The 16,083-nt window shown below is 46.9% G+C and overlaps 1 protein-coding gene across 1 annotated transcript in view; it reads right to left on the bottom strand.

Moving 5' to 3' along the window:
- NARS2 (asparaginyl-tRNA synthetase 2, mitochondrial (putative)) overlaps window positions 1-10,142 on the bottom strand; it is a 33,570-nt gene extending 23,428 nt beyond the window's left edge. The window contains exons 1-4 of the mRNA XM_014947094.1: window positions 10,068-10,142; window positions 9,296-9,384; window positions 8,417-8,549; window positions 29-127 (exon numbers count right to left, since the gene is read on the bottom strand). Coding sequence (XP_014802580.1) covers window positions 29-127; window positions 8,417-8,549; window positions 9,296-9,384; window positions 10,068-10,142 — 396 coding nt within the window. The remainder of the gene's footprint in view (window positions 1-28; window positions 128-8,416; window positions 8,550-9,295; window positions 9,385-10,067) is intronic.
- Window positions 10,143-16,083: the final 5,941 nt, after the last annotated feature.

Genomic DNA, 16,083 nt, shown 5'->3' with positions numbered 1-16,083 from the left:
TGTAGCTCTTTCTTGTGACATTTATTACCTTCTGGGCAGGAGCTATGTATTTATGAAAAAGCTCAACATCATGAGGACATTGGGAGAGCACAGTGCTTGTCGCTGTCTTCAAAAATTCTTCCATAACCTAAGAGAGAAAACAGCAGTGGGTGAAAAATTAATGCTGCTTAGATGTCCCAGGCTGTAAATAGAACATGGTACACATCAGCCAAAGGGTACAGAAGGAGCTTCTGTCCTCCTGCATGGTCAGACTGCATGAGATGGTACCAGCTTGCTAATGCTCCTAAGTAGCTTGCTCAGCAGCTGAAGAGGACTGGAACCTTTGCTTCTGCTATGGGTTTAGGGCTTCAGGGTCTGCTGATGGCCCCAGTCTCTTCAGTCAGGTATCTCCAGGAAATAAAAACACAGCTAAAATAATTCAAGCAGGAGCCCTGGTCGGCCACAAACACACACATTATAACCATTCACAATGACTGGTCTCAGATTAATTATTAGTGAGGAGTCTGTCCTGAAATGAGCAATTCTGGTTTTCTGCTTTGCCGTTAGAGGAGGCAGAACTAAAGGAGATGACAATAAACTTGAACTGTATAGAGCCAACCCATCAAACAGACCCCAGCCAGAGAGACTCTGCGCAGCACGAGCAAAGCAAAAACCAACACGTACAGAGATGAGTAGAGAGCAGAGAACTCATTAATGCAGGGACGTTTGAGAAACTAAAAAAAGATGTGGTTTCATTTCCCTAAACCAATATGGATTAGCCAAATGACATTATCATCCAATTTGTATACACTTATCCAGTAAAATGGGCTTTACCCATGAAGAAAGTAAAATGCTATTTTGGTTCTAAATATATATAAAAAAAATCCTCCTTGTGGGACACCCCTGTATTTTGATCAACCTGTTTTAAGAGTAATTTTCTCCTTTGGTTAAGCAAAGCAGACCATCTGAGACACTTGTCATGCAGATTAAGAGTTCCCATGACTCCTGGTAGACTTAGGCCTGCACAAAGCAGGCAGCTGATACCCGTGTAGAACTGATGATCCCAACTCTTCTTCAAAATCACCTTCCTTCTCATCTCCTTTGGAAGGAACAGAGCAATGCAGCAGGGCTGCACGGCATCTCAGCCTGGGATAGGACCAGGCTTCTCCCAACAAAAAAACCACCTCTGAAAGTCACGGCATGTTCATGTTTTTTTTCTGTGAGCATACCAACAGCTTCATTAATTGCAGCTAGGTGATTAGCAGTCCCTAGACATCACAAAGCCCAGGAGAGACTAACTGCGAAAAGACAAACCTGACATTCACAGAATCATATTGAATGGTTGAAAGGGACCTTAAAGATCATCTTGTTCTAACCCACTGCCATGGGCAAGGACACCTCCCTCTAGACCAGGTTGCTCAAAGCCCCATCCAGCCTGGTCAGCAGATCCGAGGAAGAAGCAGGTCTCTGCCTTCCAAGGAACCAGATCTTACAGGGTAAGAGGAACAAAAGGCAGAGAAAAGAAGAAGCTGGGCTACTGACACAGCCAAGATGAGATTGCAGGCACGTTGTTCAAATTCTCATGTTTAGAAGAACATCCTTCATCATCTGTCCCAAACTGCTGCTCTGCGCTGATGAACAAGCTCTGCCTTCCACCAGCCCGGAGAAGCTGGTAAATCAGCCCGTTTTGACTCCTCTGGAGCCAAACTCAGCCTTCAGGCTCCTCCATCAATCTGGGCCCTCTGCTTAAAAAGGGAAGATCCAAATAAAGGAACAGCATTATCATATGCAGATGAACAGTTTTACCCCTACTGATACTCAAAGGCGGAGGAAATGAAAAGCCAGCATTCCTGCTGCTGAGTGGCAAATAACCAACCAGCTTTGAACTGTCTTCAAAGTAGCCAGAAAAAGGCTTATGCAAATGAAATTAGAAAACTCCTTGGCAATTCAGCTGGTTTCACCAGGCAGAGACGAAGGGATTTTACATTAAGCTTCCTCTTTCTAGAAAATGAAAGTATCATCTGGTTTCTGAAAACCGTGTTGTTTAATTAGCACTTTTTTTTCCCCTCGCTGTGCGATAAAGTAACAATTAGGTTCCCACAGCATTCAACATAAGCAGCTTCCTCTTGTGGAGAAACAAAAAAAAAAGAAAAAAAAGATGTGGGTGGTATGGGAAAAACAATCTGAGAAATATTTCCAGGTTTGTGACTGAGGTTTTCTCCTGGCAAAAGGAGACAGACACGTGGGTCAGGCATTGGCCTCCTCGCTGCTCTTATTTATGCCAAATGTGTACTAGGCACCAACAGAAAGAAAAAATAAAAAAGGGGAGAAAAAGAAAAGAAACAGCTCTCCAACTCAGAAGTTATGGCTTTAAGCAGATATATTAAGGACTAGAAAGTGGGCTATAGGAAAAAAAGAGTGAAGCATAACCACTGGCTTGCTGGTTTGAGGGAACGCGTGAGCTGGAGACACAGGCCAAGTGGTTGGTTTGAATGTATCCTGTAAGAAACACGTTTGATTGGAGATTTATACAGGGGGAAAAGCCATGGGAATCCCAGCAAGCAGCTCATCTCAGAGGTGGGACTCTCAGTGCCTTTTCAGGCATTAATTTGGTTGCTTCATAATGGAAATGTAGGAACTGCGCTGGTAGGAGAGTAGAGATAAAAGTTTTCCCTTTCTCTCTCATCCCTCTCAGCCTTTATTTCTTGATTTTCATCTTTCGGAGAAGTTCAGCAGTCCCAAGTCCTGTTCTTCCCCAACGTTGCTGTGGAACTGAATGGTTAACTGACTGGATTTTGCTCAGGAGCAGCTCCCAACTGTATTGTTTAACTGGATCTTCTCCCACTGCAACTTACCCGCCTCCCAAATAAAATCACGACCAGAGTTCAAACAGAGGAAATCATCAACAAAACAGCAGTAAATGTCAGCAGCAGAAACTGAAGGTGCCTGTGCACTACAAAAAGGGTTGAAACCATCCTCTTTATGACATAAAAGACTTTCTGAAAAATCACAAAAAGGATTTTTTGTTTATGCATTCACCAGGGACATGCATATGGATGCAGTGTGTAGATCACAGGGTATTTCCACATCAAACATTCGCCAAGTGGGCCATTATTTCTTGCCTTCATGCTTGCTCACACACACCGTACGTGTGTGCACATACACACACACACACAGAGGGGAGATTCGTGTCTGATCTTGGTCATAAAGTCTCCTGTCTCAGCTCTATAACCAACAGCTCAGAGAGATGCTGGAGCGGGTCCAGAGAAGGGCGACAAAGCTGGTGAGGGGTCTAGAGAATAAGTCTTATGAGGAGAGGCTGAGGGAGCTGGGGTTTTTCAGCCTGGAGAAGAGGAGGCTGAGGGGAGACCTTATTGCTCTCTACAACTCCCTGAAAGGAGGGTGTAGAGAGATGGGGGTCGGTCTCTTTTCTCAAGTCACAGGCAACAGGACAAGAGGAAATGGCCTCAAGTTGCGCCAGGGGAGGTTCAGGCTGGATATTAGGAAAATTTTTTTCACTGAAAGGGTTATCAGGCATTGGAATGGGCTGCCCAGGGAGGTGGTTGAGGCACCATCCCTGGAGGTGTTCAAAAGACGGGTTGATGTAGTGCTGGGAGGTATGGTTTAGTGATGATGCTCCTTGTTTGTTGTGTGGGGGTCTATTTTTGTCAGTTAGGTTGACAGTTGGACAAGATGATCTTTAAGGTCCCTTCCAACCTAGAAGATTCTGTGATTCTGTTATGAAAGGAAGGAGACTCTGGTCTGTCAGGTCACTGCTGAAAAATCAATGCTGATGGAAGTCAGGAAACCTAAAGCCTCAACCGTGACAGCTGGGTGCCACTCCAGAGAAGGAACCTGTAGCCCTGCGGGTACCCCCATGTCCCTAAAGAGCACAAGACACTTGGAACAAACCTTTCCCATGTGAAAGGGAAGTTGTGGATGCCCCATCCCTGGAGGGGTTCAAGGCCAGACTGGATGTGGCCTTGAGCAACCTGCTCTAGTGGGAGGTGTCCCTGCCCATGGCAGGGGGTTGGAACTGGATGATCTTTGAGGTCCCTTCCAACCCAAACCATTCTATGATTCTATGATTACCAATGTCTGTTCCCTTGAGACTGCAGTCACATCTGCCCAACTGCCTCAACCTTGGCACTGAAGACACAAACTCTTCTTGTGTCTTCTGAAGACACAAACTCGGGGTGCAAACTATTCTGGAAATGTAGCCACTCCAGCGTTTCAGATCTAAGGTCCTTGAAACCAGCACCCCAAATCAGTGCTGCTGCTCATTTCACTCTCTCCTGTAAAACGGAGGTAATAATGCTCCATGTCACCGGGCTGTAATGACAGCAAATTAATTTTGATGAAGTACATAACCAGTGGAAGACAACACTTCTGCTCAAATAACGTGTGTGAAATTGTACTCTCCATCTTAAGGAGATGTATTCTCCACCTCTTAAAGAGACAGTGATGCTAGGATGTGATGAATAACTCCAAAAAGTGCCCTCAAGAAAACTTCCTTCTAGCATTTTCTAACTTTACTGCTTAAATAATATGAGGGTTTTGGCATGGTTTTGCATGCGTGTTTGATGAAATTATATAATGACTGCATCATACAGCCTCTTTGAGAGCCCATTAGTGTCATGAGTGAAGTGGGATCCTTTAAATCCACCACGCTGCCAAGACAGTGGAACAAAAAATAGAAGATAATGATCTACAAACACAGCTAAATACAGCACTGAAGGGAGAAGGTGACAACAGACATTTCAGAGGACAGATGGGACTGGAGACTTTGGACCTCCAGTTGAGGGACTGGAGGGGCGATGGCTCTAGTGAGTCCAGCCATTTCCATACAAAGTGGATTCCTCACACTGTCTTACCTGATCTTCTTCTAAGTCCCTCTCTTTCTCCTCCAGTTTGGAGGAAGAGTGCTTTTGGGGCAACTTGACTCAACTTCTTGAGTAGACTCTTCTGGCAAGAGGCCACAGAGGCCTCTGCTTAGATAAACTTCCATAGGCTGAAGCAGTGATGCTCTCACCCAGCCTCGCAGTGCAGAGCACTGCGCCGAGCACGTGGGGCTTTCCACACAAAATATTGTGAAACCCATATTGTGGGAGTTCAAGCTTCTTCCTAGCACTAAAATACGTTTTGGCACGGAAAACAAATTCAGATTGCATGATCAAGACACATGAGACTTCACAAGAACTCTGCTACTCATTTAGGAATAACTCAGCACGATGTGAAATTACACTGGAGGAAAAAGGCCACAGCTCTAAGATTTCAGGCTCTTTGCTCATGAATACGAGGAACTTTGTTATCAAATCTCCATTTTCCTTTTACGTTGTAAGGAAATCCATGCTTCTCTTGTAGCTTTGGCTGAGAGAAAGATCTCAGGCCTCATCAGTGAATGGTAAACCTGTACATCTTTGCAGCAAGGCTCTTCTTTAATGGTGTGTAAACAAAGAATTCACAGAATTGGAAGGGACCTCTGGAGATCATCTAGTCCAACTCCCCTTGCCAAAGCAGGTCCACCCAGACCAGGTTGCACAGGTGTGTGTCTAGGCAGGGTTTGAATGTCTCCAGAGAAGGAGACTCCACCACCTCCCTGGGCAGCCCATTCCAGGGCTCTGCCACCCTCAAAGTAAAGAAGTTCCTCCTCATGTTTAGATGGAACTACTTATCTTCACGTTTGTGCCCATTTCCTCTTGTCCTGTCACTGGGCACCACTGAAAAAAGCCCAGCCCCATCCTCTAACAAGACCGGCCCCATCCTCAAGATGTCCCTGGAGAAGCTGAGCATTCCCAGCACACTAACTTGCTAAAGTTAGAGGTATTCAGTCCAAATGTTGAATAGCAATTTTAAAAATACATTTTAAACAATCCAGCTCTTTATCCAAGGACAAAGTTCAGATGGTAACGCTGGCCAAGAGCCCCCAAGGCTTTCAACTGGGCGTTTTGCACCGAACAAAGAACTTGCAGATGATGACAAACAGACAAACTGCCCAACGGGCAGATTCATGACAGAACACTGAATTTAGGTCAGTTGTGCAGGGAAAAAGAAACTTAATTTAGGCTTTAGAGCAGCTGTCTGTTTTTGGTTTTGTTTTTTTTTGTTTTTTTGTTTTTTTTAAAAAAAAGAGAGATTGCCCAATGATTTAAAAATAAACAAAACAGGAACTGCACTTCTGCAAATGAGAACATCCCAAAAGTAAGCGTGTTGCAATGTAGACTCACTAGGAGGAACACAAAACGATGGCTGCTGAGAGAGTTTCTGTTACAGAGATGCTCGTCAAAGCCTTTGGGACAGAGGGAAGGAGCGAAAGAGGAGAAAGCACAGGCTGAGACTTCACAAGATGTTTAGCAACAACAAAAGCCAAGCCAAGGCGGGGGGAAGTTCCTCCTTTCACCTACAAATAAAAACCCTACACAGTCCAGAACGGTTCTCAAAGCTAATTCTCTGAACTGGTTCTCTATAGTTCAAAAGCGAAGAAATTAGGGTTCTCAGCACAAGAGCACAGATATGTTCATGTTGTGTTCAAAGGCTTAAACACCACTTAACAGAAGACCCTGCTTATTACACTAGATAAAAGCAGTGAAGATTTCAATCAGCTCCCGATTACCCAGAGAAACAGGGGGCTGAGGAATCACAGAATCTTCTAGGTTGGAAGGGACCTTAAAGATCATCTTGTCCAACCGTCAACCTAACTGACAAAAATAGACACCCACACAACAAACAAGGAGCATCATCACTAAACCACACCTCCCAGCACTACATCAACCTGTCTTTTGAACACCTCCAGGGATGGTGCCTCAACCACCTCCCTGGGCAGCCCATTCCAATGCCTGATAACTCTTTCAGTGAAAAAATTTTTCCTAATATCCAGCCTGAACCTCCCCTGGTGTAACTTGAGGCCATTTCCTCTTGTCCTGTCGCCTGTGACTTGAGAGAAGAGACCGACCCCCATCTCTCTACACCCTCCTTTCAGGTAGTTGTAGAGAGCAATAAGGTCTCCCCTCAGCCGCCACTTCTCCAGGCTGAATAACCCCAGTTCCCTCAGCCTCTCCTCATAAGACTTGTTCTCCAGACTCCTCACCATCTTTGTTGCCGTTCTCTGGACCCGCTCCAGCACCTCAATGTCTTTTTTATGGTAGGGGGCCCAAAACTGGACACAAAGTCAGGTGTAAAGATATACAGATGCCATGCTCTAAGAGTACACAAAGTTGTTCTGGAAAAAAAAAAAAATGGACAGAGAAAAGAAAAGAGAGGGATGCTATTAATGACGGAGCGCTGGCCCCAACGGGTCAGTCCACACAGCCCAGTGTCCTCCAGACATCCAAGATGCAGAAGCAGCACACACACAAGAGACAGAGTATGTCAGCCCTGCTCTCAGGCCATATTGACTCAGACTGTAGATGATCCAGGCTGAAGAAATCACCACCTGTTGTTTTATCCATCTGTAGCCAGTGCCTCGGGTCTTTTTAAGGCTCTTTCACCCACAGATTTCCAAGGACCTTATCTGATACAGTGGAGTAGGTGTGGATGTTTACTCACAAGCCCTCCTGGGCATCAGCTGGCTTATGCTGAGACCAGTAAGATGCATTAGCATCCATCATGCGGTTAAACTGAAACCGAGAGGTCAACCCTGAAAAAAATCAAAAGCTTGCTGACTAAGGACTTCTGTCAGTCTTCTGCTAAAGCCACGGCGACCAGGGTATGCCAGGAACTGTTGTTTCTACTTCTGATTTCAATGCAGGTTTCAAGGAGCTCTTTATAGAGAGCACACCAAGGGACACACTGCGCAAGTACCACCCACATTCACTGGAGAGATGCTGAAGGTTTTGAAAGGGAAAGTGCTACTCTCATTAGCACCAGCCAAGCACATTTACATATGGGGCCTACAGGAAAGATGGGGAGGGGCTTTTTATCAGCAATAGGGCGAGGGGTAACGGTTTTAAACTGAAAGAGGGGAGATTTAGATTATATTTTAGGAAGAAATTCTTTGCTGTGAGGGTGGTGAGACCCTGGCCCAGGTTGCCCAGAGAAGCTGTGGCTGCCCCATCCCTGGAGGTGTCCAAGGCCAGGCTGGATGGAGCTTTGAGCAACCTGGTCTAGTGGGAGGTGTCCCTGCCCATGGCATGAAGACTTGGAACTAGATGATCTTTAAGGTCCCTTCCAACCCGAACCATTCTACGATTCTCTATTTTCTAGCAATACAGCAACTGTGTCAAATGGGGGCTGTGCTCACGCCTGTATCTTCCTTTCCAAATCTCCTCCATGGCCTTACCTCTGCTGAGCAAACCCTGACCCTTGGGAAGTCCCCGTGAAACCTCTACGCGGCTCACACAGGGTGAAAGGAGCTGCAAGCTCAGTTGAGGGCAGGGAGCACAGCTCAGGGAGGAGGAAGTTCTGGCACTGGTCCTGCACAGATATTTGGAGTGCCCACCTGCATGACATCTTGGAGGCTTTCAGTGAAGGACAGCTCAGCCTCCACCATATAGAACTCCGCCAGGTGCCGGCGACTCTGCGAGTTTTCCGCTCGGAACGTCGGGCCGAAGGTGAACACATGAGTAAAAGCCCTGCAAGGCAACAAGAAACAGGTAGGTCAGGCCCAGCACAAAAGTGGGTCTGTTATACTCAAAGCCTTCACTCTTCCCAGAGGATCTGGAAGCACTCATGTTTCCATTCCATCTTTGACCAGTTTAATGGCACTGCAGGGTATGCTGCTGTTACGTTCCTTCATCCAGGCATGGAGAGGGGTTATTCACACCTCTCCAAGACTCAGGGAGGTTGCAAAAACCCTGTTCAGCTTTTACTGAACACCATTCCTCCTCAGGACACTTTTTGTAGCTGTGTGGGAATAAGAAATGACATTCTGCAGAACCAGATCACTGGAGAAGCACCTGGACATCGCACCAGTCAGACTCCCCCTGTCCACCACGTCCCTTCACATTTCCGTGGCTGCAAGATCTGACCTTTATGGGTGCTGTGATACCCCAGATACCCCAACAGAGCAGAGAGGGTCCTGCTGCTGGAGTTGCTGGGCTGGTGTTAGCACCGAGAGGTGGCTGGTGAGGCCCAGGATGGATGGAGTGGACAGCTTGAAGTCCCCCTCTAGTGGCAAGACCAAAGTTTGTTGTCAAAAGAGCCTTCGAGATAAAGAACTGGAACTGTTAACTGTTCCTTCCAGCTAAAACAGTTCAGCTAAAAGGGGTTCCTACTGCAGAGAACACATCTGGGATATCATTTTATGCCGAAACAACCCATGCACTTCCTATTATGAAGCTATTTCTCCAGCAACCTTCTGGGGAGTCTATTTAAATACATCCTCTCCTCTTCTGCAGTCACGTCACGCTGCGTTACAGAGGATACAACAGCCTTCTTGATTCTCCACTTCCTTGGTAAGAATCCTTCCTATCAAACAGCAACACACCTTGACAAGTTTTATTTTCACCGTGGTGAAGCCCCACTTCAAGCAACACCTTTTCCACAGCGGGCTGTGAGCACCTGGGCTCCTGGACATCCTCAAACCAGGATGGAAAGACATCATGATGGCTGTTTCCTCCCGTGCTGCATGGGAAGCAAACCATGACCAACATTATTTTTAGCTGTAGACAGCACACAGGAGAAAAAGAACCTGATCAGTAGAGATGAAGCAGAGTTTAACGCTCATGAAAGGATGCGTGCTAATTGCTGGGGTTGGCATTTGACTTGCATTTTGCTCTGCAAGCTTTCAAGAGGATGTTCACTGAAGTTTCTGCACAGGCTAATTTTGTTAAACTGAAGTTTAAATAAACAGCAGTACAAGCAGCATCGTTTTTCTTTTGCTCCCCTTCTGGAGGCATCTGCACTGCAAATAAAGGAACACACACATTCTGCTTCACTCATCTGTTCCCTCGTGCCACAGGACGGTTAAAGGTTATGATTCAGAGAAACAGCACTTTCTTTTTCCCTGGGTTGGTAGTAGCAAACACACCAGAAGGAAGTTCCAGGCCAAGACTTTGAATATGTAGCCTGCCTGTAGGTTTCTTTTCCCCACTGGCTCTGCTTTCCCTGCTCAAACAAATAAACTTTCTGTCTCCACTTTGCTCCTGTACCTGCACTCTCTCATACATGACCACAGCATCTGCAATGCTGACCAGATTTTGCAGCGAACATCTTTCCTCCAGCATCGTTTTCATAGAATCACAGAATCGTTTGGGTTGGAAGGGACCTCAAAGATCATCTAGTTCCCACCCCCCTGCCATGGGCAGGGACACCTCCTATTAGAGCAGGTTGCTCAAGGCCACATCCAGCCTGGCCTTGAACCCCTCCAGGGATGGGGCAGCCACAGCTTCTCTGGGCAACCTGGGCCAGTGTCTCACCACCCTCATAGTAAAAAATTTCTTCCTGAGATCTAATCTGAATCTTTTTTTCTTCCAGCGTGTCTCTTTTCCCTCTCCATGTGATGTTACTGTAAACTTCTGCCGTCACTTGACAATCCTCCTTCAAACTGCCCTTTGCTATAATGTCTATAAAACCTCAGCAGTGTTTAGATAAGTGATGTACCAAGACTATTACTCACTGCACAGGTCAGTATTATCTCATCGGTTCCTTGTGCTCCCCCATCTGTAGCCATCTGTTGTCTTGGGTTATAGAGAAACTCATGTTCTCCCTCACAAGGCCTTTTTGTTTTGTTTTGTTGGGTTTTTTTTTTTCCATGTTCCTACAGCACCTGGCACAACAAGGTCTTGGATCCAAAGCTTAAGAGCCTCAACTGCTATAGCAATACAAACAACAAATACGAAACAATGAGTCACTCGGCCAAAATTGTTCAATGTTTAAGGATGAACTGGTCAAAAACTTTTCCCTGCCAGGCCACGGAGCTTGGCCTGTAATGGGAAACAGGAGATGCAGGTTCTTGGGCTACCTGTGCCCATGTCTGAGGCTTTTGCTACAATATTTCAACTTGGGGCTCTTCAGTTCAGTTAAAGAAAGAAGTTTCCCTAAATAAATCAGATTGTGACTGGGCCAGGACTGGACCCAAGACAAAAATCTTTCGAAAAGCTTGCAATTGCTGAAATACCCACTCAGGGTTTGATGTGCAGGTCTCTAATTTCTCCCTGGCATGAAGTCCTCCAAAAGCCAGACTTCCAAACTCGAGCGTGACACCAGCTGGCTAGCAGGAGATCCTGTCCCACCGAGCAGCAGCCTGGCTTCAGTGAGACACACGTTTCTCAGCTGCCATCTGGGCACGGGCACCGAGACCTCACTTAATGGAGTTACTTAATGTGGCAGATGCCACTCTCCAGCACCACAGGCTGCAACGAGCACTTGTGAGCTGCACTGATTTCCTCCTGAAGGGCAGCCCAAGCGTGATGACTAGATACTTACCTTTCAAGGGGCTCTCTGGCTGCAAGACACCTAAAAATAATAATAATAACAAAAATCCTTATTGCTCCAAGATGTCAACAGCGGTCAAACATTTCACAGTCACAGATGGGTTCTGTGCTGCAAGAATAAAGCCTCTCTGTGCCCGAGATGGAGCTTTTGGGAGGACAAGTGCAGCACAACTCCCACAACTCCCATCTTTTCTCCACTCCAGGCATCCTGCCGGGACCAATCTTCTCAAACTTGTCCACAGAACGCCTCCTACGTTTGCAAAACCAACCATTAGCCCTGCAACTTCATGGATGAAGATACCCAGCAGGGACAAGGGTTTTGTGATAGCCTGTAGAAAACATAACATTACTGGCGTAGAGCTGAATTTCCTTGTCTGCTCTTTGGCAGGATGAAAAAAAAAAGAAACCCAAATCCACATCTGTGGGGAGGAATCATTCATTTCTCAGGCTAATTGTTAAGGGAAAAGATAGATAGAAATAACTGTGAGAACGTTGCCACCATCCTGGCACCCTGGCAAAGGGAAAGGAGCCAGATGTCAGGCTGGCAAAAAGATCAAAGGAGCCCAGGAAATGCAAATCATCTGGTGATGGCAACGCAGCCACTGACCAGAGGCCTGGACACAGCAGAGAAACACAGCAAAAAAAATACATATATTTCACTCTTAGCAACTCCAAGAGTGAAGAATTATTTTTCATCCAGGCATTCATATACTGTTTACTGCGTGACACATCACGCAAACGCACGCTACACAAATCTGACCTTTATTTGTACTTCATTTCCTATTAAAAAACATATCTGTGATTTGATACAGTGCTGCGTCACACTGAGCATGTACAAATATATTAAAAAAGAGGGATGGGAGCTGACTCTGCTCCGATTTCACGGTACCGAGGGCAAAGCCAGTCATTTTGTCCTGTGTGCATTCAGCACCTACCACAATGGAGCCTCAGTCCGGGGCTGTGACTCCTATGCTCCACGATGCAAATAATCAATCATTTCACATTCCCAGACCTCTGCAAGACTCCCAGCATTTAAAAATAACTCGAAAATTCCTGGCTAAGCCTCCAAAAGTGCCTAGGTCAGCTGGGGTTGTGGGCACTGGAGTGTCTTTAAAAAAAAAAAAAAAAAAGTAGTGCTAATTCCTCATCTCCAACAAAAGCACACACAGAGGAGGGGAAAAAAAAAAGCAAAAAGCAAGTCCAATAGTCTGTCGAGCCCTTTTCCTTAGCCATTACAGGCAGAGCAGTAATGTCTGTAACACTGTCCTTGTACGTGCTCCCAAAGAACACAAGAGGGGCTTTGAAAGGAGTCCCTTTGCCATCAGCTTCAGGCAGATCGGAGCTCGGGACGGCAAACCCGAGAGCATTTACCGGGTTCACGGGCGCTGCCGGGGTCGACGCCAGAAAAAGGCACAGAGCTGCTTAATTAATTGCTCCCTTTCTGGGACTGCATTTCACTCTGCCTGGTTCTCTAACAGAATTTGAGAGATTAATGTGGAAACCAAGAGAATACTCGCGGCGCTCCCTCCGACACACTGAAACGCTGCAAAACCCTCCTGCAAAAGGCTGAGTTTCCTTGCTCCAGCCCAGCAAATCATAGAATCATTGAATAGTACGGGTTGGAAGGGACCTTAAAGAACATCTAGTCCCACCCCCCTGCCATGGGCAGGGACACCTCCCACCAGACCAGGTTGCTCCAAGCCCCATCCAGCCTGGCCTTGAACCCCTCCAGGGATGGGGCAGCCACAGCTTCTCTGGGCAACCTGGGCCAGTGTCTCTCCACCCTCACAGCAAAGAATTTCTTCCTAATCTAAATCTTCCCTCTTTCAGTTTAAAACCATTCCCCCTCATCCTATCACTCCACTCCCTGATCAGGAGTCCCTCCCCATCTCTTCTGTAATCCCCCTTCAGAGACTGGAGGCTGCTATAAGGTCTCCTCGGAGCCTTCTCTTCTCCAGGCTGAACACCCCCAGCTCTCTCAGCCTGTCCTCATAGGGGAGGTGCTCCATCCCTCTGATCATATTTGTGGTCCTCCTCTGGACCCGTTCCAACAGTTCCATGTCCTTCCTGTGCTGAGGACTCCAGAGCTGGACGCAGTATTCCAGGTGGGATCTCATCAGAGCAGAGCAGAGGGGTGTCCAAGCAAAGGGCTTGGATGCGTTGCTGGAGCAGAGCCATCCTCCGCACAGACCATCACTTGGTGGAGGCTCATTCTTACACGGGCGGCGTTTGTGATCTCCACCCTATGAACACCCAAGAAAGGAGAAACAACTTCTTTTTCACCCTTATTTTCCACACTGCTGAAGTAGCTACTTTTCCCCCTTTGAGAGCTTCATGCCACGCAGAACGAAAGCTCATTTCATTTGAGCTCGTTGACAATTCATTATTGAGACAGTGATAGAAACCAATAGAGAAGTATAAAGTATCCGTGCCCAAAGCTGCTTAAAGTCATCCTTTTAATTAAAACTCCGGCGATGTTTGTGGGCCTGAGCATCTCTGCCTTACTGGCAATTTTTACACTGCCATCCAAATATAATTAATTGCCCCCGTGGTTCCCAAGCCAGGAATGGATTGTGCTCCTTTTCTGAGCCAGGACTCCACGCTGCTACCGGGGTAATAAAGACTTATTTGTGCTGTCGAACCAAGGGGATATAACTCCGAGCGAGGCTATTAATCAAGAAGCTGCAATCCCTGCACAGTCAGCTTGCAGCCCATGCCAAGGTGACACCGCTCGGTGGTGACACAGCTGGAGGCAGAAGCTGGTTGCTGTGACTCAGGGCTAAGCAATAAAACCACACGCAGTGCCCACAGCTATTCGTCTGTAGGGTGCCCTTGTTTTCATCCCAAAAATACTACAGGTGCCTGCATAAACACAAATACAGTGATTGATGCCAAATCTTATCTTTGGCCGCGCTAAATAAACACAACATGTCACCCTTCAACTCCGTGTGTCCCTCCTACCACGGTCCACCAACATTCTCCCCACATACACACACTAAAATTGAGATTGCAAGGAAATCTAGAAACAATATTTTCTAACTCAAGGACAAAACAAAGCACAATGTCAACTCAGGAGGAAAGGAGAGCAAGGTGACCTTAAAGCCCAAGAGCTTATCTTTGCCAGTCACATTGCCCTTTCCCTTAGGAAGGGAAGAAATTAATAAAAGCCATCCATTCAATTTAATTCCACTCCGTTCCAGCATGGCCATATTCATTTTGAGCACGGAGGACCTGTCCCCTCCGTGGAAAGAAACAGATGACTTTGCTCAGCTGCCAGGAGACACCAGTTGGCTGCAGTGCTTGACCCAAGCACTACTGGGATTGTTCAGGGATGCTGAAAATTTCTCTGTTGAAAAGATGTTCTGGCCTGACACGAGAAACCACACGCACACAGACACCATTCAAATGTACCTATCCAATGTCTCCAGGGTCTAGTTTTTGGAGGAGCCAGAAACCCAGAGCTCCTAATGATGCTGGTGAGGTATGGGGTGCCAAGCAGTTTGGAAAAGAGGGAGAATGTTTTATACAGAATCATAGAATGGTTAGGGTTGGAAGGGACCTCAAAGATCATCGAGTTCCAACCCCCCTGCCCTGGGCAGGGACACCTCCCACCACACCAGGTTGCTCAAGGCCACATCCAGCCTGGCCTTGAACCCCTCCAGGGATGGGGCAGCCACAACTTCTCTGGGCAACCTGTTCCAGTGTCTCACCACCCTCATAGTAAAAAATTTCTTCCCGAGATCTAATCTGAATCTTTTTTCTTCCAATTTAAAACCGTTTCCCCTTGTCCTATCATTACCCTTCCTGGCAAAGAGTCCCTCCCCAGCTCTTCTATCCTTGAGCTGGGCAGACTGTGTTAAACTGAAGCCTCAGAGTTGGAGAGGAGTACCTGTTTTTTAACCTCAACGTAAAAATAATAATCCCATTATATTCATACATGACCTGGACGAGGGGACAGAGTGTATCCTCAGCAAGTTTGCTGATGATACCAAATTAGGAGGGCTGGCTGACACCCCTGAGAGCTGTGCCGCCATCCAGCGTGACCTGAACAGGCTGGAGAGCTGGGCAGAGAAGAACCTAATGAGGTTCAACAAGGACAAATGTAGGGTCCTCCACCTGGGGAGGAAGAACCCCAGGCACCAATACAGGTTAGGGATGGATCTTCTGGGAAGCACTACTGAGGAGAAGGATCTGGGAGTCCTGGTAGATAGCACACTTTCCATGGGCCAGCAATGTGCCCTTGTGGCCAAAAGGGCCAACGGAATCCTGGGCTGCATAGGGAAGAGTGTGGCCAGTAGGTCGAGGGAGGTCATTCTCCCTCTCTACTCTGCACTGATGAGGCCACAACTGCAATACTGCATCCAGTTCTGGGCCCCCCAGTTCAAGAAGGACAGGGAACTACTGGAGAGAGTCCAGCGTAGGGCAACAAAGATGATTAAGGGATTGGAGCATCTCCCTTACGAGGAAAGGCTCAAGGAGCTGGGACTCTTTAGCCTGGACAAGCGAAGACTGAGGCGAGACCTTATTTATGTCTATAAGTATCTAAAGGGTGAGTTGAAGGATGTTGGAGCCAGACTCTTTTCAGTGGTTCCCAGTGACAGGACAAGGGGCAATGGGCACAAGCTGGAACATGGGAAGTTCCACTCAAATATGAGAAAAAACTTCTTTATGGTGAGGGTGACGGAGCCCTGGAACAGGCTGCCCAGGGAGGTGGGGGGGGGGGTGGAATTAA

Source organism: Calidris pugnax, unplaced genomic scaffold (genome assembly GCF_001431845.1).
Source record: "Calidris pugnax isolate Ruff unplaced genomic scaffold, ASM143184v1 scaffold121, whole genome shotgun sequence".
Lineage (NCBI taxonomy): Eukaryota > Metazoa > Chordata > Aves > Charadriiformes > Scolopacidae > Calidris > Calidris pugnax.
This window is presented reverse-complemented; position numbering and strand designations above follow the sequence as displayed.